We start from the raw sequence: 27,518 nt of genomic DNA on the forward strand, positions 1-27,518 counted from the left end.
CATGTTGGTCATTACTGGCATTTCTCTTGACACGTCTTGGCAAATAAAAGCAGAAGTGACAAAAAGTTTGGGTACCTTTCCTTCATCTGGATCGTGACCCGCAACTTGGCCTGTTGCTATGGTAACACTATCTGGATGGACAGCAATGCTGCAGGAACATCAAAACAAAAGGAAAATCAACATATAAACCAATAATCATATCTGATGCAAAGTCTAGGGAAAGAGAAACAAACGAGAAACAAAATATGCAATAAAAACAAAACAGGGATCTGATACCGCTTACATGTCACGAGACATTGGCGGAGAAAAAAAATCATACATAAATCATTATCATACCCATAAAAATGTTCCACTTTGCCCTTTCTGGTAGCAAAGTGCTGGTAGAAAATTGAACAGGTGGCATTGAATTATTGTTTTTCTGCAGAGCAGGATTGTGCATCTTGTATTAAATATAAACATCACTGCACATTACCCTACTATTTTTCAAAAACTTTCATTACATCATATAAACTATGCTAAGACGATAAAAGAAAACCGTCAATGGCAACTCTGTTGGAGAAATCGAGAGGCATAGATTGACATGTACCACGTATTGAGTAAAAGTTTAATGCAGCCATCGCAGCAACTATTGAACATTTTCTTTTTAAAATGAGGTTTCTTTGATAAAGACTTTCCAAAGAAGATCCATTCCAATCTTGTGCATTGAATAGGCACTGCATCAAACTCCAGCATCTCAAATCAATCAACCTCAATAGCTCGACACCAAATGTACAAACTTAATTCTGCCACTGTCTCTCGTCATGCATCATTCTTTCACCTCTCTTTCCGTCTTCCTTTCCATAATAATTTTTCTTTCTAATCAATACCTACTGTCGAAAATGTCATGTACAGTTGGCCAGGAGGGGCAAATAATGGAAGTGCCAAACTTGATCTTTCACATCTTCAGACAAATGCTATCTTTATATTCACTGCCTACAGTTATCATTTCTCTGCGCATCAAAAGAACAGAAACGACATGGCTGTTGATCTGCAGGAGACAGCACAGTCTAATTTTGGTGCAGTCTTACTTATCGTCTCGTATTGCTCCCGTGCCCCGGAGGAAAATTGCTGGGATAATAACACCATGTCTGAACATTCACAGCCTCTATCCGCCCGCAACAAAACATTCTCGAGTCTGGCGCAATTGATTGTGATGAATAACATGCTCAGGCAGCCAACTCTTGACAAAGTGCTGCATGTTTGATGAGCGATGGGTTTCGGTGGATCTCTCGCTTCAACACACAATCAGAATCTACGAGAGGATTGACAGTACAGTGTATTGTACGTCCTCTATACACTGTAACCTTGCAGGCAATTTCAGACAGCTTTATGAAAAGAACTGCTTTAAGGTTTTGATAGTGGGCAAACCCCATTCTAATCCTTCAAGGTCTTGGGAAAATTTTGCTTCAGATATAATCTTGGTATCATCAAATAACTCAGAATTTCACTTCATATCTTATGGGTCCTATTGGACAAAGACTTGATGGAACAAGTTGAATTCATCACATTTGCACAAAATCAGAAAGAAATTGATGAAAACTTGCTCATTTGAGAAATGCAAACTGTGAGTTTCTAAACTGTGTTGCCAAATGAAAGATTAAAGAAATTTTGGCAAATAAGAGACATTTGACACTTCTGAAACCAAAGCATCTTTAAATGAACAGCAAAATGATGAAATGAAAGACAATATGTTTTCTAATCTTATAAGACAATAACAGTGAATACTACAAGTTATAAAAAGATATGACAGTTTACAAACCATAAAAAATTTGGTTCCTGGGACTCGATTCAAATTGTACAAATAAATTCTTGACTTGAAATTACAAGATCAAGTCTCAGAGAAACTAAGTGCGCTTTCATTTTCCCAACATTTACGAGGCATAAAAAAAAAAAAAAAAAATGACATGTGTGAGTGGTATGTTGGGGGAGGGGGAGGGGGTGTTTATCAATGAGGGCACTAACATTCAAGATGAAACACTCTGAAAGCCTGAGAGACACTATACACAAGCGCATACAATTATACGACACACACATTAACTTGCATGCAATCACATACACAATCACATACAAACTTTTTACAAATTTTTACACAAATTTGAATACACATCTTACACACACACACACACACACACACGCACACACACACACACAAATAGTGCACTCACCACTTGACGTCGTCGTTGTGGCCTAGGTAGTGCCTCTGTTGCTGCTCCTCGACGTTGTAGAGGACGACGACAGCCGCCATGAAGTACACAATTTCTCCAGTCGGCAGCAGGTACAGGTTGCAACGACTGTCACGACCTCTATAACCATAACTGGAGCGACAGTTGGTTAAGGTTCAAATACATTCCGTAAAAGGTTAAAAACTATGTACGCTTGCTAGGCACTCTTTCTTCATGCTTTAATATCTAAATTATAATGAAAAATGAGCATGAATGCAACTGTCTTACATTTACATCATATATCTTTGTTAGTTTCGCTTTGTTTGCATTTTTAATAAAAATTCTTACTGTTGTGAGACGTTTCTGTATCATCTTCTTTCTTTCTCAAGCTGACCTATTCTATTAAAATTTGTTTCTTGTCTCTTACTCTCATCTCAAGTCTTCTTTTTTGTAGGCAGATAAAATTACAAAAGCGCTTCTCAGAGGGGACATGTGCACATCAGACGGATTCTTACTGGCCAGCACCTTTGGGGCTGGAAGGGAATCAGCAACAACAGATGCAACTGCAGGAATGGATTTGCTGCAAAATTTCTCAAGCAGATTAACCCTTTTCATGCAGATGTAACAGACATCAACTGGGATCAACTATGGAGAATTGCCAAATTTCAGAAACCATGGGTTAAGTTGTTTTAGGTATCCAGCTCCATGTAAAGATGTGTAACATCAACAGTGTTGCCAATTTGACAGCCACAAATTCACCTGATCACTGAATATTGTAAATACATTATCATACATGTACATATGATTACTGTAGCAATGATTAGAATTGTTGGATTGCAAGCAGTGATATCATGCCAGGAAGTAGGCCTATAATTCAAAAATTTTATTGGCTGCTGACAGGGCTAGAATTAAATGTGCATATAGACCATATGGTGTAAACATTACATTCATCATCGCAACGTAACACTTGACAGTCCCTTGGAGTTGTATTTTTTCCCTCAAGGCCATATTTTCCCTTAGCACTGCTTACTTTGGGTAAAATATAACTCCCGAAGGGATGCTACGTGTTATATTACATCTCCAAATAGGCAGTATCTGTATAATGTCGCAGGCCACATTCACAGCTGGGAGAACTATGCCTGTTACCCTGATACAGCACCTCCCTTGTCACAGTGTAATTACATCTTCAGGGATTAGTAATGCATCATTAATATTTATCCCTGGTCTAGGAAGCCATCAAGTGGGGATTAATCTGGATCACATCATGGCTAACGATTCATTTTATGATCTGGGCGACAACATCATCCACAGAGCAACGGTGTAGCAAGAGGTCATTGACTGTGGGAGTTCTCCAGTATATATAAAATGCTTTCATCAAATTCCTTCAGAGCTGAGAATAACAAATACATTTTCAGTCCTCTTCAAGAGTTGTTGATCATAGAGTAGTGACACAATACAGAGACATTATTGAGAAAATCCCATACAATATATAATAATACTTCAACATTTTCAGGATAATGAAAGAGCCCTTGACTTAAATTCCTCAGAAGGCAGGGGGATAATATTGCCTTTGACAAATGTCAGTGATATTAAGGGAATTCATATTTTTCATTAAAAAATTATTGTTTATTTACTCTCTTCATAGTTTCTTTACATCTTTTCAATGCTGCTACATCCTGAATGGTTTTAGCAGTATTCAGCGATGAGGGCACATAGATTTAAGCAATGCTTTTAAAAATGCATAACTTTTGAATGGATCATCCAATCATCCGAAAAAATTCACTGCGGATTCTGCTAGATGTAATCATGTCCTCTTATAAAAAAAGCTTACTCTAGATAATACCACAATTTTCTCATCCAATTTTCCGATGAGCCAGCGGTGGTGGAGTGTCATCAGCTACGTATACACCACTTAATGCATCTAATCATCTCCCTAACTGGAGGAGCAGACAACCAACATCTGACAAAGCACTTGTTCTGGAGGAACCCATCCCTCGCTGCAACTACTTATTCCTCACGCAGCAGCAACGGTGCGGGAGGAATTACTACACTACCACATTATCAGATCACTTGCACAATAACCGCGGTGGGGGGAGGTGGCAGAAAATGTATGTGTTCCGCAAGGAAACCACAACTACCTTTTCATGCAAGTGTTAGAATCTCAAATAACAGAGAAAACTCTCAACTTGATAATAGGTGAAAAGAGATAGACATTCTATTTCCACAAATAAAAATATGAAAAATGCATTTTCATCTATAGATAAGGAAATGAAAGTATGCATTCTTTACTACTGTAAAACCAGGAATGTTCATGTGCATTTTAATTTTACAAATTTTATAGTGAGCACCAAGATTCGCGAAATTAAAATCCACACAAAAGTTCTTGTCTACACTATATGCACTGAATGCCAGCGGCAGTTCGCGAAAATTTCATGCCGCAAAAAAGGCCGTCGGCTCCAGTTCACGGTCAACGGATTATGTGTAAAGGAATACTCTGATAGACACAATGTAGTCATAAGTAGATGTTGTTCATATTTAACACTGCAATCGTGTCTTTAGAAAGTCAACAATAAACATTTCACGACAGCCTTTGTGAATATTACAATCCTAATAATTAATTTCTTCCTATGCTGCCCTTGTTATTTTCCATCTATTATTGCTACACATATCTTTTCTTTTCTTTTTTTTTTCAATGAGAAGACTACAATAGTTTGTGATGTCACTCATGGACAATACTGAGAAAATGTAAAAAGAATTCAATATACTTTCAATTTCCATGCATAAAAATAAAAGAGAACTTTGCGTATCTCTTTCAGACAGCAGAGCGAATAATATTACCCTAAACATATGTCACTATACAAGTGGATGGAATTTGCTCCATTCAGAAGATATGACATTTTGTGAAATTTTATTTCTATTTTCATGATAGCACTGTCCCGCTTTGGCATCACAAATTGATGTGGTCTTCTTATCCACTAATTGTGGTAACAAAAGTTCACTGTTCAAAGGATTGTCCAATTTTCCTCAGTTTCATTGAAATGTGTTCTACTAATATTGCAACACTTACTTAATTCACATAATTTTTATGTACGTATCGGGTTTCATTCCCTTGTAGAGCTAAAACGCAGTACCCGCAGGGGATTAGAATTCATCTTTTAGCAATTTGAACTTGCTTTTAATATATCTGAAAGTTCTACAAAGGAAAGTTGTTTGGCTGACCCGATTTGCAGGGATAATGAGTTATTTTTGAAGTATTTTGAGTTTAAAAGTGTGAAATAAAAGAAGTTGGCATACCGACTTATAATTATGAAATTGCCCTCCCTGTTCATTATTGTGGGGAGGTAGTAAGTTACATGACGATTGATCATGCCCCCGTAATCGTAATCTACATGCAATTCACGCTAATGCGGAAGATCCATGGATACTGTTGATCATCTGTCTAATCGATTATGAAAAATTATGTAGCAACCTTGATTGGGTATGCTCCAAGATTGTGGACTTCCAGTGAACCTTTTTGGCTAATATTTCGCATTTTTGTTGTTACACTAAAACTGGAATCGCATCATTACAGCGTTATTTCACTCATTTCTTATTAGTACATGTACATTTTGGAGCAATAATCAACAGTTTTGCAGGCATACAAGAACTATGTTTTGAATTCATTTTGAATTATGTAGCAAGTGAACCTTTTTGGCTAATATTTCGCATTTTTGTTGTTACACTAAAACTGGAATCGCATCATTACAGCGTTATTTCACTCATTTCTTATTAGTACATGTACATTTTGGAGCAATAATCAACAGTTTTGCAGGCATACAAGAACTATGTTTTGAATTCAATTTGAATTATGTAGCAACCTTGATTGGGTATGCTCCAAGATTGTGGACTTCCAGTGAACCTTTTTGGCTAATATTTCGCATTTTTGTTGTTACACTAAAACTGGAATCGCATCATTACAGCGTTATTTCACTCATTTCTTATTAGTACATGTACATTTTGGAGCAATAATCAACAGTTTTGCAGGCATACAAGAACTATGTTTTGAATTCAGGTGATGATATCAGGGTACATCTGGCAAGATATGGGATCCAAGGATACCACGACTGCAAGCCAATCACACATAGCCCTGAGAGGTGGCAGACGACCACAATGCAGGGCAGTTTACTGAACCTGCCAATGTACATGCACTCAATATCAGCTCATAAATATATTCATATAACAAAATATGCATCCATCAGGCTTTTGCAGCAGTAAACTAATTAAGTAATTGTCTGTCACCAGCCAGCATAAGTGAGTGTACAGGTCAACATACTCTCCCTTTGGTGAAATACAGTGTGATGCCCTGGGCAATAATGTTCATGCTGAAGATCATCTACCACCTGGGGGGGGGGGGGGGGGTAGAAAGGGAGGGGATCCATAATGAAATTAAGCGGATAAAAGCAATAAGGAGAAGATGATTAAAAATATCAAACCATCAGGGCAATTTAGCTGGCGTCCATTTGTTTTATTCCATTAATAATGATCAATTGAACACCCACAAAGGCTTATATTATTGATGTTAAGTTAATCTTTGCAGACATACAAGGAATCAAAAGCAATAGTTCTGAAACAGTGAAATTGGTACATGTGGATTTTAAATTTCATACTGATAGACTTGCTCCAACTGTAGTATACATGTAATTCACAGCAAGTTCTTTCACTGGTAAATGTTCTTGTATGTCTTCATTGTTTCATTTTCTTTTCTTCTATCATAAATCATTGTCTGTATTCAAGTAGTCTTAAGGCGGTAATCAGATTCTTTACACAGTTATAATTAGGTGATACGCTATCAGCGTATCACCTATTGTGATTGTCAAAATCTCTCTTTATTTTTTTTTATTCTTCTTTCTTTCTGGACAATTTTGTGTCGTCAATATCTCAACAATGACATTACGGAATGACATGAAATTTTCAGTCAACATGTCTCATAACAATATCTAGCCACAATAAGGTTTTCATGACAGTAACATATCTATGACGTCATTTAGGCGCCATTTTGTGATTTTCGGACCTTGTCACATGATCGATCATAACTTCATAACTAGATGTAATTTCTGCGTCATTTTCGGTGGACATAAAGTTCAGGTCACGCTCTATCTTACTTTTTAACGCTAGTTACCCAGGTCTTCATTACGCGCGCGTTCGCGCGCGTCAAAATTTTAAAAGGCTCAAAACGACTTCCCAATGGGAAATCTCGAAGTTTCAGACAATTTTAAGCGTTTCAAACATTTTCTCGCGTGCGCGTCCGTCCGCGCAATTTCGCGCGCAGAGGGCGTAACCAACATGAAAATGCAATTTTTTTTGACTGATTTGGATTCCTGATACTTTGAGTAACAATATCCACTGATTTCCGATCGATGTTGACCTATAACAAAGGAATGCGCTGGCGTCAAAGTTGAAATTTCGTGTGCGCGTCTATGTGGAAATATAGCGAAAAACATGTCTTTGTTTATTTCGCAATAGCTCTTTAAAAAGTCCGTTGACCCTATGTTTTTTTTGCATATTACAAAAGCATATGAATTGGAAATAACGTTTCAAGTATCAATATTTCCCGAAATACATTATGACGTCATCATATCATCATCTGAAATCAAAAAAGTGGAATTAATTTTTTTGAGGTACTGTTTCTAACATTCATTTGCTCGTATCTCTGTTGTTTAAGCTCAATATTATCCCAAATTCACATATGTTGTACTTTTAACATTTGCCTTTCAAGTCCATGTCATGGTTTTGAAATTTGATGACGTTATCATACTTTAAATTGTGATTAAAAGTAAAGATGCAAAATCGGACAAGTTTACGTGTTATGTCTATGGGAAGTGATTTTTTTTAAAACCATCCATTGACTTGACAACGTTTAAGCACCTTTATCTCAGCTGATTTTGCTTCATTTCCTCTGAAATTTAAGTATGTTGTAGCTGAGACAATAAGCTGCAGTAATCATGCATTTTGTTCTTTGAAATCTTCTCATGAGGTTGACAATTTTGCAGTTTAAAACTGAAAATGAGAATGGAATGTGGACGAATCGATTCGTGATTCATCTTTCACATACATAAGTTTACGTTCCTCATATTTTCTCGTCGAGACGTATGGCCGAGTGGTTAAAGGCGCCGTCTCAGAGACGTGAGGTTGCACTCGTGCGGGTTCGAACCCCACAAGATCACGAAACAAAATACCTAGCTATTTTACTTTTTTTTCTTCAATGGTGTATTACACATTCGTCCATGTAGAAATTACGTTCGTATATAAACGCACCTATACACACACACACACACACACACACAATATCCCTCTGTTTTGTGTTGGAGACCACATTGCTTCGACTGCTGCAGAATGTTGCATCCTGACTCTGTCAAATAGTATGTAATGACGACAACGGAGGTGTTGTACTTTGAGCAATTGTCTTTCAAGTCCATGTCATTGTTTTGTACTTTGATGACGTCATCACACTGAAAATTGTGATTAAAGGCAAGGTATCAAAATCAGCCGATTATAGGTTTTATGTCTGCGGGACGTATTTTTCCGAAATTGCCAGAAATGGCACAGCGACCTCAGTCGTTACAAGGCCGCATTTCCTTCTAGCAATGCAATACATGTTCACGCGGCCACAATTGTTGAGTGGGCATTGACTTTTTCCCCCTGTAATATCTATACATTTTTTTTTCGGCCTTACCGTTTCCGTGGATGTCCCGTGGCCGAGTGGTTAGAGAAACCGTTTTGCATGCACGCTCAATATAACTTCAAGGTGCCTATATCACATTCTTTTCTTTGTCGATCACAGATGACCGACATCTGATGACCCCAGGCGTATCACCTAACTCGTCAGTGTGACGAGTTTCATGTCTCGTCTAATAATGTTTTGTCATCTTCTTAATTGCTATCCTGATGTATCTAAACAAATGAAATGCCTAGGATCAACTGACATTTTTGTATCATGTATTCAAACATGAAGTACACCAGACATTTCCATGAAACACCCTCATTCAGTGACGGTTACATTGACACTAATCTTTACAACAAAATACTGGTTGGAAAATATGGCATAATTAGTTGTTACCAAAAAGATTGAATATAACGGTAGCATTTCATCACAAAGAATTATCCAATATCAAGCCATGAAGACAGGGACAGACTGACCATATCACCTATTTATACCATTCATATTTGTCTTGAATGACATACGGTACCAATATATGGGAGTTCATTACTCCGTTGAATGAGGAGCAAGTCAACGATGCAGAGGAAATAATCTTGCCAATATCGCCCAATCGGGCAGACCAGCCGTGTCATCTGGACGCGGATCTGGTATGGGCCTACGTATTGAAATCACCAGGCGAAACAATTCCGGGAGACATTAATATTTCATCTGTCCTGCCAATCTATCCTGCATTTTCCGAAGGTTAGCTGCCACTTTCTACCTTTAATCCCTCCTATCTCTTCCCCCATCCCCACATACCTCTCTTACCCCTTTTCTCCCCTCCCACACCTCCCCCACCCCCCCCCCCCTCTCCTCCTCCCTTAGCCTGCACCATCAAACGATATGGCAACCCCACCACACCCCACCCTTCTTGTAAATTGCTCCATAATGGGTCAGGAGGGTCTGGGCACACTGGCCGGAGTGGCTGGCAAGATTAATGAACGGTCACCCGGTTCGGCTATTATGATAATGAATGGTGGAATAAAAAATGAGATACGAGGAAAGACAATGAGTTTGGACAAGGGGACAGTTTTGAACACAGCTGCTTGCCATAGAATATTTGATGCTTGGTAGGGTTTGGGTAATCTACCACATTTGCTATGCTGTAATGATTGGGTTTCTAAATTAAAAATTAAAATACAGAATCACTTCTCCTTTCCCTTTGAAATCTTTCTAGGACAGTCCTCAAAGACTGGTCCTACATTGAAATATATACAACTGAATCTACCATAAACCATTCATTCCCATCAAAAACAGTCAAGAAGTAAGCACTTCTTGGGAGAAGACTTTAACTCAGTTTAGTCCTTGCAAAAATGAAATTGAGCTCACAGTTTTGAGATGACTAACATTCACTAATTGACAAAGGTCTCAACTGAAGTTTCCAATGGTATGCATTCAAATCAAAATCATGCAACCCGTTTTCATTATCATAGCATCAACAATAATACATTTCTTTCCTCCTTTTTTTTTTTTTTTGAAAAGGGTTATCTGCCTATCCTTCAAATAATTTTCTCTAGGGGAGTATACCCCTTTAAAACCACTATTCATACTGGCATACATTCGCTATGGACACTAAGCTTCAACCTTCGGCAACCTACACAGAGGAGGAATTAAGTGTACCGTGTAATCTGATTACACAGACCAGTAATTCAAGGACCTAGGTATAATGTAAGACGTGTAATTCCATTTACTTCAGACATCCACTGCATACCCAGACACAGCAAATCTGTGTATCGATGCCGGGGACACTAGGATTCTGTCCGACCTGTTTCATTTCCTCTCTTTGGCCTATAAGCTACTCACAACACACATCAAACATATTCATTATTCTATAGCAGAATGACTGAAGAGATACTTAACTGGATCCACTACTTATATTCTGAATGAAGCATGTCTTGTTCAGAAACAAAATCATGTGACACAAGATGCTGCAAATTTGATAGGATGAAAATTCCAGGGTTTTTGTTGTTGTTTTTTTTTTCTCCAAAATTTACCTAGAAATAAGTTCCCATCCTTGACCAAGTATCTTATGATATGGGTGTGGGATAATCCTGAAATGCACCCAAGTGACAATTCCTATTACAAAACATACTTGAACAAACAAACAAATCCAAAACATGCCTGGTTCATTTACTCCATTCAAAGGTATATATGTTCAATGAAAAGGATCAAGGTAAATGTTTGACATACTTTTTCCACAATCAACTCTTGGATTTGATTATATGACAATCAGGAATACACTGATACCATTCACCCACTGAGGCCAAGCTAATTTTGCTACATAACGCACATATTTCTTACAGACACCTACTGGAGTACACTCGGGACTACTCTTCAGCGGGTTAAGAATCACCGTCTCTAGCCCCTACCAAAAAACACTGAATGAAATTACCAGAATCCCTTATGTAAGATTTTTTTGTTTGTGTCTTTCTTCCTGCAAAGATGATAACTCTCATTTGAGAAACATCGTAGATGATCTACAGATATAAACTCAGAGTACATGCACACAACTCCTCTAATGACACATATCACAACCTTTAATTTTCGATCATGTTTACCACATTCACAACGTTCTTGATTCTAAACGTTTTTTTATAGACATGCATCTGGGAAAAGTTTTACCTGAACTGAAAGAAAATAAATGGAAACAAAAGTGACCCACTACCACGTCAACAAAATTAAGTCAGAGATATCAAAGCCAGAAACATGTTGGGCAGGCACAGATGAAAAAGTTTACCCCACCTTTAAAAAGTTTTGAATACAATGACAGACAGGCGCACATGACGTCCTATGACTCATGTGCTGTTCAAACTTGTCAGAAATGTGGATCAATTCGGGTCTTATTATTTGCCCTGGGGATTATTTCGGTCCACCACTAACTGTACTTTACCTGCACGACCCATTGATTCTTTTCATGTGCACTTCCATTAGTGTGAAATTGTATTGAAATGCAGAAGAAAGAAAAATGAAATGGTTACTCTTTACTGTGCAAATATTCTTCAAGGCAATTTCCGTGTTTTGTTCTTTTTTTGTTCTTTTTTTTTCCAAAAAAAAAAAGAATTTTTCTCCATACTCCCAAGCGTCCCACTGAATGTGGAATTCTATCTCCACTTGGCATAATGATCATGTGTCAATGAGCATGTTTAGATAAACTGTTAAAAAAAGCAATCGTCGCTATATCGAAAGCTATCAATCCTAGAGGAACAGAATGCGATTCCAACTGTACATCATTCAAAGCTCAGAAGACAGCATAACGGAAAACGACTGGACTTTTTTTTTCTAGCATACATTTCTCTTCTCATTTATAGTACAAAAATAATGCAAAAAAAAAAGCGCTGAGAGATGGAATTTAAAAATGAGTAGCTTTACATCATCAAACAATATCTGCACATTTGGAAGACCACACTCTACACAGTCTCAGTCCATTTTAAAAGACATCGGTACACAATGGATGTTACTCACAAATCAGGAGTTACTATGCTATTCCTGCTCCTATGCAGAAATACTAAAGCGCAGTGATAAGTTACAGAAACAGAAGAGCAGGCCAGAAACAAACTCATTTTCCTCCACGCTGCGGCCTTGTGGCGAATGACTACACTGAAAAGTGATGGCCCAGGACCATATGCTATGTTTGCCACAACTGTTCTCATCGCAAGAGCTTCACCCCATTTGTTTGATGTAAACTAGCAATTCGACCGGGAAATTCAATTTTGGTTTCACATTGAACTGAACTGTCTTCTCCTCAAAGTATCAGTTTGTCAGTATCTCTATGTACATGTAGACAAGTACCAAATATGCACGGGACAAACTGTTTCAAGTGAGTGTGGTTCCTTTAAAGCGATCAATTAAATGGTATACCAAATAAGCCAACATGTTATGTGGACACATCTCCCAATGATCAATAAATTTGTTAAGTGCTGTTCAAAAGGATACACCCAGTCCAGCTTGAGTTTCTCCGTCGGGGCGGGGTGCTTGGCGTTGAGGTCGTACTCCTCCATGTCGGACGGGAGGTAGGAGGTCACCGGTCTCCCTCGCAGGTATATGCGGATGTAACCCTCCTCTATGCAAATTAACGAAAATTGGCGGCACGTTAACATTCATTGCCAATGCAATGGTGTTTCAATTTGTGACAAAGTACAAGACCATAGGAAGCTGAAAAGTGAGGGTTGCTTGAATATTAAGTGGCATGCCGGCAAACATTTCTTGGAACTGTAACTTTCATGATCAATGTTAACATTTCCGTATCGTCTGACATAATAACTTTCGAAGTACATCCTGTTGATGTCATTTCTTTTTTGACCATGGATTTGATTACTTTATAGGCCTACTCCCCAAACCACCCACAACTACTAAAAATGTTCTTGATATAAGAGCCGATTGAAGCAAACAACAAGCAAAAAAAGCAAAACAAGCATGAATCATTAACTTAAAGAGAAAAAAATAAACAACACACTGCATTTATGAATCCTTTCGATTCCAATCCATCCTTTTCCTTATTCAATATCCTCAAGTGCATTAATAACTCCCAAACTGTTTAGTTGTCCTAACTTGTCAAAGAAGTCTCTATTTTCTCTTGGGCATGTGAAGAAACAATTTTGTAACTTCAGGTCAATTGTGCTCTTAACTATTAAAGGGATGGTACAGTATTGGTGGAGATGAGAATTGGGCTTTTCACTTTTTTCGAGACACCGAGAAAACACTTATGATATAGTACAGAGCATACTATTTTAAGAGGTATTCAACGTTTATTTGATGAAAATCAGGTTTGTAATGACTGAAACATCCAAAAACAAAGTGAAACAAAGCGATCGTAATAAAGTGTGGGTCCCACACTTTATTAGAATCGCTTTTTTTTTTGGATATCTCAGCCATTTCAAAACCAATTTTCATCAAATAAACATTGAATACCTCATAGAATTACATGCTCTTTCATATTTCATAAGAGGTTTCTCATAATTATCTCACCAAAAAATGCTAGAAACCTAAAATTAGGTCTCAACCAAAACTATACGATCCCTTTAAATCCATCTGTCTGCATATGACGACTTCTGTTCATCAGTTGTTTTAATTCTTTGAATCAAATATTTTCACTCAAATGCAGCAAAGGCAGATGACAGCTAACTCCCATATACCGGTACAAAATCTTGTGCACTCATAAATTTGTATTTCCTTCATGCTCCCAGACTAGCAACTATGCAATATTTGGCATACCATCCATGCAGGGTAATATACAGATTGGGCAGGGGTATACAGGGGGAGAAACAACAATGGCCAAATGTGAACAGTCCAACCATTGGCATTTGCAGTAACAAATACATGGACATGAACATCAATCACACGACAATATGCCACAATACAGTATGCCGTCTTCAGGGAATGCATGCTGTGTTAGGAAATGAACATGACATGCTCAAAATCAATAAAAAGGGTTTAAACAGTACAAAAAGGGGAAAATAAATAAGTAATCACTTTGGAATGTGGAGCTCATCTCTATGTACCATCTCACTAGTGATGAATACATGATGTTACGCCAAAAAATGCAGTGATGTTTCGGTGATGAAATCATGTTAGAAATGTGGATTTTATGCGAAATTTTGTGCACTGCGGTAGTCTTCATTTGGCCTCAAAAACTTTCATATGACATCAACTATAGCCTAACAGACCAAGATCTAGGTAAAAACAAATTTCAGTCCTGCAAACTGTCTTCACAGAGAGGCCCAATTAATAGTAACTATAGCTCTTTGCAAATCAAGACAAGAGATTAAATGTAAGTCAGGTATGAGTGACACTTACTCTACGTAACAAGTATGATGGATTGATAGATTGCATACATGTATTAGACTGTAGTGAAATGACTGCATGTGATATGCCTTCAGAAGAAAAAAAAACCCACCCATCTACAGTGAGTAGTGGTAGAAGGACTTTATTTTCTGCTTTAAGGAAGCAAAAAGTTCAGGTGAATATATGCATGATTGGAGAGTAGTATTGACTGTGAAAAATGATATTCACTTCCATGATTCTGCTCCTTGAAACTTCTTAAATCATTGAATCGTTTACCTCAGTCCCACATATATCAATTTGTGTTGGTGGGCAAGTTACCTCATGGCAGCCACACTGTATGATAAAAAATAAGAAGTTAATCTTCAGTGTAAATTGTTACGGTAATGTGTGTATTTTTCTGTGAGTATTGTAGGTGCAACAGGATGACAGGGAGGTGTTGGATGGGAACAGTATGTGTCATGTTTCTTGCATTGAAAAAAATAAGGGGAGAGAAAACCCGGTGAAGAATGACGTGAGAGCATTTGTGAAGCACACATTAAGTGCATGCCACACTACAGCAGGCGCAATGTGTTGTTGTTCCTCTGCTCCACACAAATCCAATTAGCAGTGGACAAGTTCTGCCAATGACTCAATTCCTGTGTATCAGCACACTCATCGGGGGCCGTTGCCAGCGCAACAAACACCGAAAGGAGAGCGTGAAGACTCCGATTCTGAGTGAAGATTGTGATTTTGAGCACCTGCTACTTAATGTTCGAGTGTCTTTAGTTCGTGCATGCTGATGCCATTTTTTTTTTTTTTTTTTTAAATATGTTGTGTTTTCTTTGGTCATTACTGAACGGAAAACCAACCTACAAGATGCCCTTGTTATCAAGTCAATGAGATGGTTACATAATGTACATGTCGAAAGAGTCCCCGTTCTGAACTGCTGGACTGATTTGGGCAAAGATTGTGGGACGTTTCATTAAACTGTGGGTGGTTCAAACTATGATGAAAAAGTATAATCCTGTGAAACTTTAAAATTGAATATACATGTAACATACGTCACACATGTAGCACCTTTCTTTTCCATAGGTCATAACCTATTGCATTGCATCAACCCCTCCCGAACCGCCCCTCCCCCCCCCAAAAAAAAAGGATGAAACAAAGAAATTTAAAGAAGAACAAATGCATGTCAAAGTTGTCAACTAATCCCAGGATGAGAAGCACAAGGGCAAAAGTGTCATATAGCTATAAACATCTTTCTGGCTTTCACCTGACATACATTGTTGTAGTGTGAAATCAATATCTGCCATACAAGTTCTCAGCTACACAGACTAATTGAATTTGAATAGACATCTATCTGTTGCTGTATCATATTTTCATCTGATGATATCAATCAAAATAAAATAATCAGCCCCAGTGACGACAAACTTCAACAATAAGACCACTGCTGTTCTCTTTATAGTACAAATGACAAATGGCATTCTCTGCATTGCTTCAGGCCAGCAGACCAACAAATCTTTGCCCTTTTGAACTGTGCACTCTTGCTACCACGCTGCAATTAATGGAAATGTCAAGAGTTTCCTTCACAGCTGACTGGTAATGTGCGACAAGATGAAATATTAAAGGGAACCGAACGGTATGGATGGATGGTCCAAGAGTATGGCACAAACGCATTATGGGACCATGAACTTACACCCCATGACTCATGACATTCAAGGAATCACACTCTAAATCGCAGATTGATCGATCGCCCTAGTCTGATCACAAGGACATTATACTTATTTTTCCATGCCACATGAGAAGTTAATAATAATTGGACAGCAACATTTTTTTTTACCTTTTTAAACTCTTTTTGCCTAATACAACTTCTTCTTTTTTCTCCTACAAAAGTCACTCAATACTATACTTAATTACTTTTTTACTTGGATATCATACACGTAATATGCCACTACACTCTGTCAGTTCATCACCAAACGTTATATCTTGTATAATGCATTGAAGGAGGAACTTTCATTTTGTTAGTTTGCATCCTACCAAACAGGACAAGCACTATTCGAAACTGTGCTTTTACAGTGTAATTGCATGTATTCTAGACATTTTCTTTCGATGTTCATATAAACACCCATATCTTCTAAGTGTTCTGGTTGATCACGAGTAAAGAAATAAATCGCTACGCCTGAGAAAAAGACTATCTATCCTAAAGTAATGGACTAACCATCAATAAAAGGACATGAAACATAATAATCAGGGTGGGGGAAGGGTTGTTTTACTTTATACCGATGGCGGAAAAAGACAGATGCAGTATTTAGAGACTCCTCAGGGCATTTCCCCTGGGTAGGGGGATCTTAATCATTCTCGGGATCTTATGCTCCATTCCAGATGGTAGTTTCCACACCTGCTACTCAAGCGAATAATGACCACCTCAAGAAAGCAAGGGGGAACTACGAAGGAGCTGATTCGTTCTGCCAGAGCCCTTGGAATATGAGAATATTAAAGCCGGCGCCTTGATCGGAGCACTCCTATTAACAAGATGGCACTTGTGCTCTGACTGTCAATGTCATGATTTTCCTTCGTTTTGATCTTTTCCTAAATAAAGTGGAACATCTGCCTGAAGATCATGTTACCTGATACATGACTCATACAAAATGAAAAACAAAATGTTTCCTATTCTGGTGGAAGAGTCTTTTACTGATTTCTTCCTCGTATAATTGTGGCGAAGGACACAACGAATATTGAAGTATCAGAGAGTTCTTACATGCTACTTTATATTTCCCCCTTCGAATCAGAATAAGATTGTATTAAGTTGGTAGCGTTAGGTCGTGATGTATTTTGGTATATTAACAATTATGTGCTCGATAATCAGGAGGTAGACAACAAAATCTTTTTCAAGTTTCTGCAAAACTTATGAATGGGAAAGGGGTAGTCATTCTCAAGAGCCTGATGACTGATCTTGCAATTGCAATCAGCTGGTATATCGGCCAGCTGCCTTTATGTCAGACTGAACGAATACAGTAATGTAGGTGTGACTTTCTGTAACATGTTGGAAGTTGCACCTCACGTGTTGGTGCGAACAGGAACACATGGTGCTAAAAGAAAAAAACACAATATGTGTGCCCTAGTCCACTTTGAAGAGTCGAGATTCTAATGATTGGAAAGTGATGAATGATCTGATGAGCTACATCAAACAAAAAACCAGCAGTTGCAAGGTAAGAAATAAAACTGTTAAATAAAAATGCATATTCATATTCTCGTACCTAGGGGACTGACAGGGACATTTCTTTTCAAGTACACATGCTTGAGGCTAGCTGCTTTCTACAATTTAAATACATACTTTAAAAAATGGCACAAATTACAGAGGTAATTTCACATGGTTACTTTTTCGCTCCAATAAAGCCTACAAAATAGAACCAAGAAGAAATTCTCACTTGTTCTTTGCCACGTATGCAGCATATTTATCAGTTCTTTCTTATCCTATCAAATAATACAACTGTAAATGATAAACTAAGGTTATCATATCCCTTCCCCAAAATGTTTGATTACAGGTAATGTGCGAAATATTAATGTTATCCGCATTGTCATGCAACATGCATCTAGCTTTAAAACATGATTATTAGTATATATGTTAACATTGCTGATAATTTTGATGAGTTATTGATTGCAATGTTGTTGAGAACGATCAGAGCTGCCGAATGGACCAGTCTGCTAATGTATGCAAATTTATGGATATTTTTTCTCTGAGGACCAACTCATATCTCTTCATTGCATCAATTCCAGGCTTTCAATACATTCTGATACTCAAATAGTGTGCATGCATTTCTTGATGATATTTGGGGCAAGTCTGGAGCAAGCTTTGGGCAACCATTCTGGGTCAATATTCAGTCCTAACTTTGCTACACCTATGTGAAAAGTGTGCGCGCAATCTGTAATGTGCTGGTAAAGCGGTTAACAATTTTGCAAAATCCTATGGCTCTACAACTGTGACGAGACAACAGCGTGCTTCATTCCACTGTACAGATCCCTCCACGCAGCTGTAAATCTACCAGTTAATGGTCCAAATGATGGTGAAGATGAGCTATGTTTTCCAATTAGTGTCAATCTGTGAAGACTTCATCCACAGCAAGGGAGAGCAGAAGCACTGGTCATAAAACATGCACCGCGTGTCACATGCCACCTCTATTGTCTGAATGAGTGATATGATGATTTCCCTCCTCATTAATAATTATTCATTCATGTTATCTCAACGCTACAGAGAGGTAAAGCTTTTCTACGCATGAAGCTCATCTGATCAAATGATAAACTGAAAATGCACTTCCAATAAGGTCATACTATCTATTTTTTCTCTCTTTTTTTTTAAACAAAGAAACATTATTTGCTATATTCAGGCACCATGTAACTTGCAATGGAAATACACTAGAATCCCGATTCTCTAACCTTCACCCTGTAGAGAGGTACATGTATCATTATATTCCTTTTATCAATGGGCTACAAAATTTGTCAGAGAAATATCTACAAAATTTGACTCATGTCTCCTAACCATGAAGATGATAATAAAAAATACTGATATTGGTAATCGTAACTTACTTAACAATAATCATGAGCTAATCATAATCCTAATATCAGCATTCTTGACAATATATTATAATTATCACCATGTATTTTTATCCTTTATCATCACCATCATCTATATCATTATCAGTTGTTTTTTTTAACCTTTATCATCATTGTGGAACAGTGGCTCATCTGACATCATGCTGCAAGTAAAATTACTGTTTGTTTGAATAAAGAATTATTTCAATTACTATTTGTTCAATGAAGCATGCTGAACTAATCTTTAAACAAATCATAGCATGATAGCATGTTAGTAGTTCATTCCTCTCATGCTTGCATGGAGACGATGAGAAAAAAAAAAATCTCTTTCTCTCTGTAAAGGTGCAAGAGAGGCAATGGACATGTGGTAAAGGTGCCTCCGTGCTATCATCATGCAGGACGCTGGTTCAAGACTTACCACTGTTGTACGAAGCATGAGAGGCTAAACGGGCAGGCGGAGAGGATACACACAGGGGGAAGGGGAAGGGGAGGGAGGAGGCATTGCGAAGCAAGATTACAGACAGGGTTTGAACAATAAGACAAACAAATCACAACATATATGCATTCAGAAAATGCAAAACACATTTTTTTTTTTTTTTTTTAAACACAGCACAGGCAGCAAAGGGTAAATAACAAGAAGAAACAGTGATTGCAACCATTAATACCGGTACACATGATAACAGGGACAGAGAAAAAACAAACAAACAGCAAGTCTATTTCTATGCTTGTATAATATACAGCAAATGCAAGCCAATGCCTGTGGAGTGTGATAATAAGTTTTTATACACAGTGATGAGAAATCTTGATAAACAAACACAATATAATGCAGCTTAAACACAAACTACTCACAATTAAGAATAACTGTCAGTTATGCTAAGAAATGCAGTTATACGATACAGCTAAACCCATTTTGGTTAATTTTTTCTTCTACAGTTATACATACATATTCCCTCTGGCATACATATTCATTTTTTTTTTTTTTTTTTTTTGGATGTGCTTTGCCTGTGGTTTTGAGAATTTGAGCATTTCTGTTCTATAAATTCTATAAATTTTGATGATTTTTCCCCACTTGTTTTGTAGAGGCACCTAAATCAATTCTCAATGAGCAATGCATTACACAACAGAACAGGTAGCTATAGGCAATACAATATTGGTAAATATGCAAGCCCACTGTAAGTCACAAAACTATGTGTAACTGCATCACAATTTTACCTCAGTCGCCAACACCTCGATTTGTGCTCCAGGCTAATCGATTCTTCTTCCCCCATTTTTTTTTCTTTTCTTTCAAGCAATCATGACCCTACAGTATTTCTGGATGGGGGAACTACATTTTGGCAGTGCAGGAGTATCTTAAAGGGGCATTCCAAACAATTTAAAGGACAAGTTCACCTTCATTAACATAAGGATTGAGAGAATGCAGCAATATTAGCAGAACACATAATTGAAAGTTGGAGGAAAATCGGAGAATCGATGCAAAAGTTATGAATTTGTAAAATTTTTGTGTTGGAACCGCTGGATGAGGAGACTACTAATGCTTGTGATGTCATATGAGTACAACAGCATAAGGAGAATGTAAAGAAAATTCAACATATTTTCACTTTTTTCGCATAATAAAAGAGCACTTGACTTGCCTCTTTCTAAAGGCAATGGGAATAATATTACCCATAACTTATGTCAGTAACGAGTCAAGGGAATGTGAACTTTTTTCAAAAGATGAAATTTTGTGAAATTCTCTTTATATTTTCCTTATATTGTTGTACGCATGTGACATCATACACTGCAGTAGTCTTCTCATCCAGCAGTGACTGCACAAAAACTTCAAAAATTCATAACTTTTGAACGGATTGTCCGAATTTCCTCAAACTTTCAATGATGTGTTCTACCTATATTGCTACATTCTCTCAATCCTTATGTTAATGAAGGTGAACTTGTCCTTAAAACAATTTCATATCTTGTGGCACATACACCAAATCAATAGTGCCATGTATTCATCAGTAGATTTGTTGGATTTATTGTCATCCTTGAGAAGTTAAACCAACACTCTGAAAACCTCAGAACACAAGATGTTGAACAAGGATGATGACATCGTAAGCTCACATATTCCAGTATAGTAGCAATGTAATTCCCTTACATAATACATGATATCTCTTGCTTAACAAGTGTTTGATTTATGCACTCTTTCTTCTTTTGTTTTGCTTCCTTTGAACATCTAACCTACACCATGCATTCTTATGTGAGGCTGCCATGTCACTATCCTTGTTTGTTATAATTTGTTAATAGGAAATTTGAAAGTATTCTTATTCCTCATCCAAATCACCATAAATTCTCAACCTCTGTACCCAGTATAGCCAATTTTGCTGTTCAAATGCAAAGTCTAAACAAAAATTCAAGAGGCCTCCTTTAAATATCTTGAGTGGGAGACAGGGAAGGGGTATATGCAAAGAGATGATGACTAATCGGGCTATATTTTGCACTATTATGCCACAAGGTCTTAACAATCGTGTCACTCCCGTTTGACCTATCCCTGACTAAGGCGGAGGTCACATTTTGCCCGTGAACAGCAGTAAGCAGGCAGGTTTCTCGTACCGCGGCCAAATAGGCAGCTCTTCATACTGATACTACAGGTTCGACCCTACGATGGATTGAAGCCAAGCATTTTGAAGTCTTTCATACATTGCAACTTTCTGTCATCTTTGCTTTCTTGTTCCCATGGTGACAGCAGCACACTGAGCAAAAAATCAGCAACATCCAAATACTGGCTATATTCCACATCTGGAGAGCTGAATGATGAAGGAATATAAATCGTCTCTGGGGTGACAAGATCTCGCATCTGAAATTTTGGTGAAAATGACTTTTTCTGATTTCAGATAATTAGTTAAGTGATGTCCTGTCCAAATCCTAGCTGTCTTACCCCAAAAATGTCAAAGGAAAGGCTCTCACATCTGACACAGTGCTTTGGCTGCCATGTTTGTTTGGGTTTTTTTTGCTCTCCTGAACATTTGGCATTTTGTAGATACAAGGTCTTGTTGCCCCAGCGACGATATAATACTTTATATCTCAGAAGCAAAATGATGAAGAAACACATATCGTATTCCATACTTTCACTGTGCTTTAATAACCAGCACAAGGTCAAATTTTGCAATCTACGCTCTACACAGCTATGTATATATTATATGCTTTTATTTAAAAATCAAAATGCAGCATCGATTTGTATTGAAAGTGACCAAAAATTACAATCATACTCAGAAAATCTTACCAGCATTGTACTGAGGCTCCTTCTGGAATCTGTAGATGATGAAAGCAGCAGGAAAGATGGAGAAAAAAGAGAGAGAAAAAAAAAAACCAATCAAAATACAATTTCTTACTGAATGGTTTCTCTGACGGTATACTTAAGTGTTACGATGTCTTTCTGAACATATTGCAGGAGCATGCGTTGTTGCCTTCAATAAACTGACTAATGCAAAAGTAGGGAGTTAGACAATGCATCACACAAATTGTTTTTTTTTTTCTTGGAGAGGTATCAGGTCTGACAAAATCAAACATTTAAATAACGACAAAAAATCATGCAATATGCTCATTGCATCCACTTTGGCTTCCAAAGCCAATTTTGTTATATAAAAATTCAAACAAATACAATATCGAGGCACAGTTTTACGAGGCAAGGCAACATTACATTTACAAAGAGCTGGGCAATTTGCATAATTGCAAAGGGTCAAAACTGCAAATCATGATGCCACATATGTTGATGATAATATCATTGACATTTTAGTCACAAATGAGATGATGTCATATCACCCTCTGAATTACTGGAAATGAATCTGTATCAAATTCACAAAAATCCTGGTCACTTTGTAGTATCACAAATCTCTTTTGATACTGGCATAATAGAAATTAATCAAGATTTGACAAGATTTTCTTGCATTTTTTCTTTTATGACTGTCCTGAGACTGGTGTATTCTTAAAATAGATGTTCATAAATGTAAATGAGAAAAAAAAATCAGAAAAACATTCCTTCAGCATGTTTACCAACAGCTAGTGCACTAAAAAAAAAAAAAAAAAAAAAAAAAAAAAAGGATTCATGCAACCTGATCTCTTGCTTAGTGTTGGCATGGTGGGCACCAAAAACAACCACTCATCTCCGTTCTTGTTCTCTGAAAACTCTGATGGTTGTTTAGTTGTTGTTTTTTGTACCTAATTGTACACTCAAGATACAATTGCATATGATTAATTCACACCACAAAAAGTGAGATTAGTTTGTGCTCTTATCCATTGCAGCTTTTATTCAACCTCACTCCTTCACAATGAGGGTATATATAACATCTGAATAATGTGCTGTTAAAGTATACTGTATGAAAGCATTTTAAGTGTTCTTTCATACACCAGAAACGAAGATAATAGTATATAAATGATGCACAGGACAGAGTGGATCGGTGAGAATTGGATGCGCGAGTTCAACTTTGGAACTGTTTGTGTTTAAACCCACGAGCGCAGCGAGTGTGTTTTAGACTGTTCCAAAGTTAAACGAGAGCATCCAATTCTCACTGATCTACAAAATAGGCCTGTGCATCATTTGTGTTATAAAATGGGCTCGTAAATTCATAATATGCCACCATTTTCCCCATCATGCGTCCGGTACACCTACAACACTGTACAAAAATTGAGCCATGCGTTCGGACTTTACCGGACGCATGGCTCAGTGTGGATCAGTAAAAATCAATGCATGACAATTGACCAATCAGACTGCAGAGATTCTAAAGCCCATTTTATAATATTTGTGAAATGACACCATGTGATATAATAAATTATATATAAATTCCCCATATACTTTATTATTCTCTCTCTCTTGAGTCTTTGAAAACAAACCTGTTTCCGTACAATTTATAATGCTATGAATAACAATGATAGTACAATGTACTAGACCATGACTGGTGAATAGTGGTTGTGATAATACAAATACTTGTAAAACACTGAAGATCAATGTTACACACTAGAAGTAGCTCTTAGCGCACAGCTTCATGTGTGCATAGCATGATTATTCAAATACTGAGATTGTGGGAAAGTAAACAGAACATGGCTCGCACAGGAGCTTGAACAGTAAAAAATGTAAACAGAAGAAGAAAAACGGGACAGTCAGGATCGAAGAGATAAGTTTCTTCATCATCTGGGGAGCTATAGAACTAAGAAAAATTTACAATTCATGCTTAGATACTTAAGCGAGGATTAAGTAATTAACGTGATATAACAGCATATCTTCAATTTCTTTATTGTTGGATTCTCTTATCTGCCATAACTTTCCAACTCCATTCTTAAATAGTTCTCTCTTTTTTTTTTCTATGTCTTTTTTTAAAATGTATTTTGCTTTTTAATGGGGGGGGGGGGGGGGAAGGAGGGACATGGCTGCCAACATTTACTCATCAATATCAGAGGGATCCAAAGAGCAATAGGAGATACTAGTACATTACATGAATCCCAGTGGGCAAACATAACTTTCATATTATAGACTTATTGAAAAAAATTTTGGATTCTCTTACCCAGACCTGGGGCCCCGTTTCATAAAACTTGTCATCGATCAGTGACAACTGCCACATTTTTATGACAAATTTGCTCTCAGCCCATCAGATGCAAGGATTTCTGTAGCTTGTCACATCTATGACAACTTGTCACTGATGTCAAATTTCTGAAACGGGCCCCTGAAGAGACATTCCGGGCATTCATGTGTACCAAGAATGCTTAATTTGAAACACGATTGTTATTAATCAAACTAGAATCGTGTTTCAAAGCAAACATGCGGTGTGAATGCAAACTGGAATCGGGGAGGGTGATTTGAAACTTCATTCCAGTCGTGTTTCAAATGACAGTCTGAGAGTGTTTTTCAATCACGTTTCACCAGAATTAAGCAATGAAACTAGCGTGTGAACATAACTGAACTCCAATCGTGTTTTAGGGGGTGGAGATTACAGTGTCCTTCCAATCACTCCCGTGGAAAGATGGCTCAAGAGTGATTGATGGAAATTTGGAAAGAAGCCAAACCTCCCCTCCTTGCTCTGAAATTCAAAATAGAATCTATGACACCTTAATTCATGCCGAAAGAATGAACAATGATTTGAATCGTAATTGCAATTGCGTTTGTAATTGTGTTTCAAATTAAGCAAACTTGGAACGTGTACAAAGGCCCATAGACATTTTTCGGGAACTCTTCAACAGAATTAGGGAGACTTGGCAGTGGGGGGGGGGGGGGGGTTGTTTGTTTGTAGACGATCAGACGTTCTCACATCTTTTGGATCTACCAAAACACTTCTTTTTTTAAAAATACTCTTACAAATATGAAAATATTGACAACTTCATACTCTCGTCATACAGGGTGTATTCGCTGAACCTGAATGCATCACATAACAGTGCCTTCAGTAACTGTGTACCCATAGCAGATGCAATATCATTTGTCATTGGGTATGGATCCTCTGCACACATTCCTCTATGAGAAGTACTGTGCATGGCTTGGGGCACGTAATAACAAGATATAATTACACATTTTCTGCTGGTATGCACCAGCAGTGCACCAGGTACAAACCCACTTATCAAGCCAACATGCCATCATGAGGGCTCATAAAACTCATGATCAACAAGAAATCAGAAGGAAAAAGCAATTTAAAAAAAGTTAGGGTTGGGTAGAAAGTCTGAGAGAGAGAGAGAGAGAGGGAAAGACAGACAGACAGACATACACATTGACAGACAGGCCCAAATTCACGAAGGTCGTTTAAATTTAAACCATGGCTTATGCAAATTCCTTCCACGTAATATATGATTGGCAGGTTCCGTCCATTAACAAACGTGCGTTGATATGCGCACGTCAAAGGTACGCCTATTTCATGCTCATTTTAGACTATAGTCTAAATATGTACAATGGTCTAAGTTTAAACCACTTTCATGAATTATGGCCTATGAGACGGATAGAAAAAGAGAAAAAGAAAGAGGGGGGGAGAGATAGAAAAAGACAGGTAGAGAAGTCCTCTCTTATGTAAAATACTTGAACAATCCCATGCAACCTTCTCTTGTAAGTGAACCCAACCCACATGCTACGCACCCCCCACATGCTACGCATGACAGCCCTTGTACAAAAAAAGCAGAAAAGCCAAAAGCTAATTCATATAAAGTGTCTGACTGACGATGATTCTTCACAATTGCGGTCTAAGCGCTCAATCTGCCAATGTGCATTTATTGCAGATTTGAAAAGTTTTGAACGAGGTCTGTGTTACAATGTGTAGTTCCACCCCCTTCTCCCTCCCTCCCACAAACCCAGTCAGCCAGCCAGCCAGCATCGAGACACAACTTAGTACTTTGATCGCCCCTTGTGGAAGAAGATTTCTGAAAGAGGTTCTACATTGTAGTAGACTCAATTCACAATAATTCACAGTACAGGGGGGTGGGTGTTGCATTTTGAGCAAATATGATGTCATTCATTCTGCCCATGACTGGTTATAGGTCAAATTTAGTTTCAAAATGCCTACAAAAAACAGTCAACATTTGCTCTAGAATGCACATGCATACAGAAATGTGTGCTATTATGTTGTGATAACATAATTTCAGTCGGGTAATGACCAAAAAATAGTGAAATATTAGCCAAAAAGGTACAACAAAAGTATTGTGATCTTGGAGGATACCCAATCGCAGTTCTGCTACATAATGTTTCAAAATCAATTACAAATCAGGCCATAGCAGCATCCATCAATTTTCCTTGTGAGAGTAAATCACATGTACATCTGTTGCTAAATACTACTGCTAGGGCAAAAGTAATCATTATGTAACATTCTACCTAATCATTATTAAATGGAAAGGTTGCTAGATCATTCATTTTGGATGAAACTTGTGTATTACGATCCAAACTAGCTTGAGCTTTTCATCTCAAAATACACACGAAAACTCAGTATCCAGGCAAATCACGATGAGCCAGACATGTTTCCTGGAAGAGCTTTTCAATCTAATGCACACAAATTCAAAAATGGAAGATGATTTTTGAACCCTTCCCATGACTAAAACCCCTGGAGACTATGACCTCAAAATACCATTGGTATAATGCACACACAGGTTGGCAGTGGCAGTAAATGACGTATCATTAAGCTCGCCTTTGCTTGGAATCCCGGGGGTTTCACAAATGAAGATATTGCCTTGTGTTAAAAATAGCAGTCAAATCCATGTGACAACTTCATGTCGAAATGTTCAACAGAATACCGGAT

The 27,518-nt window shown here is 37.6% G+C and overlaps 1 protein-coding gene across 1 annotated transcript in view; it reads right to left on the reverse strand.

Annotated features, from left to right (window-relative positions):
- Nucleotides 1–27,518, reverse strand: part of LOC140236033 (77 kDa echinoderm microtubule-associated protein-like) — a 111,895-nt gene that overhangs the window by 17,506 nt on the left and 66,871 nt on the right. Inside the window, exons 7-11 of the mRNA XM_072316011.1 lie at nucleotides 22,544–22,572; nucleotides 19,706–19,729; nucleotides 12,871–12,997; nucleotides 2,205–2,354; nucleotides 76–148 (exon numbers count right to left, since the gene is read on the reverse strand). Coding sequence (XP_072172112.1) covers nucleotides 76–148; nucleotides 2,205–2,354; nucleotides 12,871–12,997; nucleotides 19,706–19,729; nucleotides 22,544–22,572 — 403 coding nt within the window. The remainder of the gene's footprint in view (nucleotides 1–75; nucleotides 149–2,204; nucleotides 2,355–12,870; nucleotides 12,998–19,705; nucleotides 19,730–22,543; nucleotides 22,573–27,518) is intronic.

This window comes from Diadema setosum, chromosome 1 (genome assembly GCF_964275005.1).
Source record: "Diadema setosum chromosome 1, eeDiaSeto1, whole genome shotgun sequence".
Taxonomy (NCBI): Eukaryota; Metazoa; Echinodermata; class Echinoidea; order Diadematoida; family Diadematidae; genus Diadema; species Diadema setosum.